We start from the raw sequence: 7175 nt of genomic DNA, 5'->3' as shown, positions 1-7175 counted from the left end.
GTATAATAGAAGTACATTAACCTGTCAAAATATTCTCCTTTCCATTTGCATTTAATTTGAGTCTCAGTACTACCCAACCCTATGACATGGTTGGATATCATGGAGCCAATCTGATCTCTGTCCTGGAACATTATACCAGAATACCAGCCAAGTCTTTGGTTCTAGGAATAATCACAGAAGCAGCAATATTAAGTCCTTACATTTGTTTTCTGAATGTCTCACTGAAATCGAAATCTATTTCAAGAACAGAGAATAATCAGATACATGTTTTTCTTTATCACTTTCCCATTTTTACTCCATCCCTGAGTTCTTTTTGCCCCACAACCTCCTCATGGCAATTTTCACCTCTGCATTTCTGAGCGTGTATATGATGGGGTTTAGCATGGGAGTGACAACTGTGTAGAACACGGCCACCAGTTTATCCTCAGTAAAGGTGGAGGAAGGTCGCATGTAGAGGAAGATAGCAGGTCCAAAGAACAAAAGGACCACTGTGATGTGAGAGGCACAGGTGGAGAGAGCTTTGCGCCTCCCCTCTGCAGAATGATTCCTCAGGTTGAACAGGATGACAATATAGGAGGACACCAAGATGAGGAAGGAGCACAGAGCAATTAAGCCACTGTTGGCCAACACAATAACCCCCTCCACAGAAGTGTCCGTACAAGCAAGTTTGAATAATGGCTGAAGATCACAGAAGTAGTGGTCAATCACATTGGGACCACAGAAGGGCAACTGGATGGTGATGATAATCTGTATAATGGAGTGAAAAAAGCCACCAAGCCAGGAGCCAGTCACCAGTACATGACACAGTGGACGGCTCATAATGTTCATATAATGAAGAGGCTTACAGATGGCCACATAGCGGTCATATGCCATCACCACAAGCAGAAAGATCTCAGTGACCCCAAAGAAGTGGAAGAAGAATATCTGAGCCACACAGCCCTTCAGGGAAATGGTCTTAATCTTGGAAAGTAAGTCTGTGATGAATTTAGGGACTACAGTGGAGGAGTAAGTGATCTCCACCAGGGACAGGTAGCTAAGGAAAAAGAACATGGGGGAATGCAGACTCTTACTGACATTGACTGTCAGGACAATAAGACCATTGCCCACCACTGTGGCTAGGTACACAAGAAGAAACACCACAAAACACACTCTCTGCACCTCTGGATCCTGGAAAAGGCCAGTGAAAATTAACTCAGTCACATTATTTGTACTGGACTCCATGTGGAGAAGATGAATCTCAGAGAAGAGTCCTGTGGCAAAACAAACATATCATAATACCAATCATGCATGCTTATTTAGTACTTGCTGTTAATAGAACCCTTTTGTACATAACATGGTACTGGTTTATTTTACTTACTTATTTGTTAACATAACCAATATTTATCCATTCAATACCCAATACCCCACTCAATACAAAACACTATGCAATCTATCTCACAAAAACTCCACGATCCCCAATTCATAAGTGAGAAAACCAAGGCTCAGAGAGGTTGTGAATTAGCAAAGCCTCCCAGTAAGAAGTGGACCCAGAACAAGAACCACATCATTTTATTCCAACTAGTATGTTATCTCAAGTATACCCACATTGGAAATAATAATCAACATTTTCAGCAATAATAGGTATCCCTATTACCAACAATTCTTATCATGCCTTAGCAAGAGAAATTCTCAAGTGAACTTCTTCTCCTGAATCCCTTTTTCCTCCATTTACTCCTCAGAAATGCCAATCTCATTAATAGTTCTCCCTCTCTAACGCGTGTCTTCAGTGGTTTCCTTACATGATATTATCAAAGTTTCTAAATTTTTCAGGCCCTATGGCTTTGCCCAACCCCACATCTTCATGAAATGTAACAAACATTTTGAGAAAATTGTGATGCCTGGGGCCAAAGTGGACATCTGTAAGCTGTTGAGAATATAGGTCAGTATCAAACAATAATTCACATATAATATATGGGGATTCACCTGTTCAGTTGCTTCTGTCTTCCGGTATTCTCATCTTTGTCAGCAGGAGGTGAGGATTTATTTCAAGCCAGTTCTTTGACCAAATGTTTTATTAAGCATCTACCATGTGCCCAGGCAATTCAGGACATATGAGGGAAGAAAGAAAAATGGCTCTCACCCTCAGGAAGCTTTTTGCTTCATGCAATTCAGTGGCACATTTATGAAATGAGGCAGAGGGAAACTCTTGAGATTTTCTCTGCTTTTGAAATTACTCTGAAGTTGTCAGTCATAATGTTGTATGCCTGAAACTAATGTAACATTTTGTGTCAGTTATAGTTCAGCTAAAAGAACAAGTACAATTACTTTGAAGTATTTCTTATTCCTCTTATTTTTCCTTCTTCCACTTGTGCTTCTAAACTGAAAAAGTTTAAGTACCTCCTCCATCACCAATTTCTCTCATAGTAAAAATTAGAAGATATACAAAAGGTGACAATATGCTGAGAGAATCATCAGCAAGTTACCTGGCTAGCACTGGAGGAAGAAATGGGGGCGTTGCATGGCATGAAAAAGGGTACCCAAGAAGAACAACTGAACAGGAGAAGGAAAGCAAGAGGAGGTCCCTTTACTGGTGTATAGGGGAAAAAATGAAAGCATCAGAAACCACCACAGAGGATGTAAAACAGTCTGGTGGTCTAAGGGAAACTAAAGTATGTGTCAACCTGATATTCACCATTGTCATTGTTATTGTCATCCCAACAGCCACAAAGGCAGACACTTGACATTTAGTTAGTATCTACTGTGTGCTGGACTGTGGTAAGCACTTTATCATTGTCCCCTCAGTTAATTCTTCCTGTACCACTTTGAGGTAGCTAATTGATAGGTGAGTAAACTCTGACTCAGAGAGGTTAAGTAACCTGTCCAAATACATTTGTGAGTGATTGAGCCAAGGCTGGAATGCAGGGCTTTCTAGAAAGGGAGGGAGAGCTACCACTCCTCAGCCAGAGAAGAAAGGGGTTAGCCACTCCAGCACCTTTGACAAATAACATCAAGACCTATCATTAATACAAAACTTGTCCAATTATGCCTTCCTTGTGAATAGCAGGAGCATTCCAGTGAACTCCAAGTTGCTGGGAACATTTCCATGCCACCACCTCTGGAACAAAAGAAACCAAGAAGCTGTGTGGGATACTGAGGAGAGTGTGAGACTGGAGATGCCCCTTCTTCCTATCCCCCCATGGCATGGATTTGACCAGGGGTTAGAGCTGCAGCTAATGGTGCTGAGTTGTGGACTCAGTATCCCCCAGCAGGGGGGGCCCTGACAGACTGCTCTTCTCAGCTGGGTCTTACAGCAGCACTCATTCTGCCTGGTCCTCAGGCTTGATTCTTTGGAGCTACCCTAACTCATCCTCTTCTGCATTTCCCACGTTTACAAATCCCCACACCTGTTGATTTCACTAGGTTTTTCCTCCACCTCATCCTGCAGCCTCCATCTTCCTGCAGGATATAAGTTCATGTGAGGATTACCACAATTCCCCCATGCTCCAACTGTCTCCAGAAGTCCCAGGTCTTTAACCCCTCAATGTGTTCTGTACACTGAAAGTCAGAATTCTTCCTGAGTCTCTCTGCTCAGATCACTCAGAAACGACCAATGTCTCCCAGGTGCCTGGAAATCAGCCCTCAGTTCCTCCAAGCTCTAACATACTTTCTCGTGCTCCTTCAGACCAACTTTACTGACAACTCTTTCACCAAATATTTAAGGTTGTGAATAATGTAGATCATTTCTATTTCAGAAACAGACATTTTACTGCACAGGGTCAAAGCCACACGTGTTACAACTTTGCAGTTCAGTTCACTGTGAGCTGGGTGGCTAAATCACTATGTTCCATAGAAGATATTTGTTGTTCTTTGTTTTGTCCAGTGTTGCAAGGACACGAATTATCTAATTCTCATTAAAAGACCAAATCTCTTACACACTCGTGTATATATCATATCTGAGTTTGTATGTTGAGATTACCATTTGGATCACATGGTATATATTTTAAAATACAAACAAAAAACTCATTAGGGAAATGTAAGACAGTTGTATCAGATGAGTGCATGGGATCATTGTGAGACACACAGGTGATGAATTGCTGAAGGTCAGAGGTGACCCAACTTTGAGTGGAGGGAATAGTTCCAGGTTCATGGACCTCTAAAGGGCTGGAGAAAACAAAACAAGAACACCTGCTGAGCTGCTTTTCTCTCTCCTCAGGGACTGATCTACAATGGGGTCTATGGGAACAAGCACTGCATTGGCAGCCCATTCTTAGCTCTATCACCTACGTATCATATGCCCCTGTAAGATTCTTTTTTTATTATTTTATTGGAATAGGGTAAAAATTCATATCTGGCATGGTTGTTGCAAGAAGTAGGCCTAAGATAAAATATATAAAACATTCAAGAGGGTTGGCTGGCAAATAGGAAGCGCTCAGTAAGTAGTAGCTATTATTAGTTCAGATTTCCTGGTACTTAGTTACATTTTTCTCTCCTTTCTCTTCCCCCCTTGTCCAAAAGAAAGACAATTAGTAATAAATTATCTCCTCTTCCCCTCAGCACTTCCCAAATAAAACCCTCATCCTAAAATCACAGATAACAAGGTAATCATCCATGGATTACATGTAAGCCTAGGTAGATAAATGATGTTCTAGATCCTAACTAGATAGAATTTTATCCTCTAAAATAAAGCCACAATGAGAGAAATATGACAAGGACAAAATAATAAGTGATAGAAAGCCTAAAAGACCTATTGCTATGAACTTAAAGTCACATCACAAGGGCCTCTTTCCCACAACTGATGCTAGACCCCAAGTGACACTTTATGGAATCCCAGAATGTGAATACCAAGGAAAATTGAGGGCACATTCTGCTCAGTCCCCTCTTTTTTACAGAGGCAGAAACTGAGGCTCATGGAGGAAAAGTGATTCACTCTAGATCATACAATGATTTGGAACCTTATATCCACATTCAATCAACCTAAGACATCCTTCTGGGTATGTCATTACCTACCTTGTTTGAGTAATGCTCAGATTTACAGCAAAGATTTTAACATAAAGATTCTTCTCCTTAGAATTAGGAACAATTTCTCCCTCTGTTGCATGAGCTCATCACTCACGGGAATGTCTGGGGCTGAAGAGACTGAAGGAGTGTGCCCTGGAACACAGGAGGCTCTACTGACAGCAAAACTCTTTCACCGGGCTTCTTCCTCCGCACAGAAGACCCCCAGTGGGCTAAGCTGCTTCATCTCAGCCAAGGCACCAGATGAAACAGAAGAAACTTTAGAGCTGAAAGGCAATTTTGAAGACTATTAATACAATCTTCTTAGTTTACAGATGAAGCAGCTAAGAGAGAGTTTAAGTGACTTCTGAGTCACACAGCTAGTTACTAGTCAAGTTGCCAATGCACTGTTTCCATAACACTGCGATTCCTTTCTAGTGATTTTGATTTTGTGATTGTTATTGCCAGTTAACAGTGCCAGTCTTGCTTCCATACAACAAAGTTCCATCTGTTCTATGATAATTTAGAAAATGAATAGCCTATAGGGATGCAGATAAATCACAAAGAGATGGATTCAGGAAATCATCCTCATGGCCAGTCTTTAGGTCATCTATTTAGAAACATAAAAATAGGTACAGACAGATAGCCAGTGAGTTTAAGGTCCTGTTTTTTGGTTTAGAAAACCCATTCATTCACTGGAAGACCAAGGATTGTTTTTCAATACTGAGATGCGTAAACTATTTAAAATAAATTGAGTCTCACAGAGTGATGAACAGCCACATTCCCCATGGAATTTGTTGTCTCTAGTGTAAAACTCTACCAAAAAATTGTGAGTTAGGAAAAGGTTCAAGATGTTTTTCATTATTTCAGCTGGAGAACTTTAAGAAGTTACAAACACCTAATTATTATGCTCTGAGAGAGGAAAGCTAAAGACATGGCAAATATATTCATGGATACGAAAATAAGATGTTGCATTATGCCTCCATCAGAAAGGATGAATACCCAACTTTTGTAGCAACGTGGACAGGACTGGAAGAGATTATGCTGAGTGAAATAAGTCAAGCAGAGAGAGTCAATTATCATATGGTTTCACTTATTTGTGGAGCATAACAAATAGCATGGAGGACAAGGGGAGATGGAGAGGAGAAGGGAGTTGAGGAAAATTGGAAGGGGAGGTGAACCATGAGAGACTATGGACTCTGAAAAACAATCTGAGGGCTTTGAAGGGGCAGGGTGTAGGAGGTTGGAGGAACCAGGTGGTGGGTATTGGAGAGGGCACGTATGGCATGGAGCACTGGGTGTGGTGCAAAAATAATGAATACTGTTACGCTGAAAAAATAAAAAAAAAAAAATTTTAAAAAGAAAAAAAAGAAATACAAAACCCAAAAACAAACAAAAAAAATTTTTAAATCATAAGGGAGTTAAGTGAGAGTTGATTAAACTCAGGTCAGGAAAAAATAAAATAAAAAGACAAAAAAATCATGTCAGAAATGAAAATTAAATTACCAAAAGGAGAAGAGTCTAATTAAAATATAATAAAGAGCATGAAAGTAAATCAGATAATCAAAGGAAATAAAATGACACTTTAAAGAAGTTAGGGGAACCTGGGTGGCCAGTCAGTTAAGCACCCAACTCTTGATCTTATCTCAGGTCATGATCTCAGGGTCATGAGATCAAGGCCCACATCAGGCTCCTTGCTCAACACAGAGTCTGCTTGAGATTCTCTCACTCCCTTCCCCGACCTCATTCTCTATAAATAAATAAATAAGTAAATTCTTTAAAAATAAAAAGTTAAGGGACACATGGGTAGCTCAGTGGGTTAAAGCCTCTGCTTTCGGCTCAGGTCATGGTCCCAGGGTCCTGGGATCGAGCCCCGCATTGGGCTCTCTGCTCAGCAGGGAGCCTGCTTCCCTTCCTCTCTCTGCCTGCTTCTCTGCCTACTTGTGATCTGTCAAATAAATAAATAAAATCTTTAAAAATAAATAAATAAATAAAAAGTTAAAAGGGCCATAGAAGAGAGGTGGAAATGGTAGTTAGAACAAGGAGGCTTAACACACATATAATTGATGTTCAAAAAAAAATCAAAACAATAAAATAGAACAAATATTTAGAACTACAATCCAACAAGTCAGGAAATGACAGATGCTGGCAAGGATGCGGAGAAAGGGGAACCCTCCTACACTGTTGGTGGGAATGCAAGC

At 40.5% G+C, this 7175-nt stretch overlaps 1 protein-coding gene across 1 annotated transcript; it reads right to left on the bottom strand.

Annotated features, from left to right (window-relative positions):
- Positions 1-291: 291 nt before the first annotated feature.
- On the bottom strand, positions 292-1221 carry LOC132008398 (olfactory receptor 4B1-like). Its single transcript, XM_059386931.1, has one exon. The coding sequence runs from the start codon at positions 1219-1221 to the stop codon at positions 292-294; it is 930 nt and encodes a 309-aa protein (XP_059242914.1).
- Positions 1222-7175: the final 5954 nt, after the last annotated feature.

This window comes from Mustela nigripes, unplaced genomic scaffold (assembly GCF_022355385.1).
Source record: "Mustela nigripes isolate SB6536 unplaced genomic scaffold, MUSNIG.SB6536 HiC_scaffold_148, whole genome shotgun sequence".
NCBI classification, from domain to species: Eukaryota; Metazoa; Chordata; class Mammalia; order Carnivora; family Mustelidae; genus Mustela; species Mustela nigripes.
Note: the sequence above shows the minus strand (reverse complement) of the source record. Positions and strands in the feature narration are given on the sequence as shown.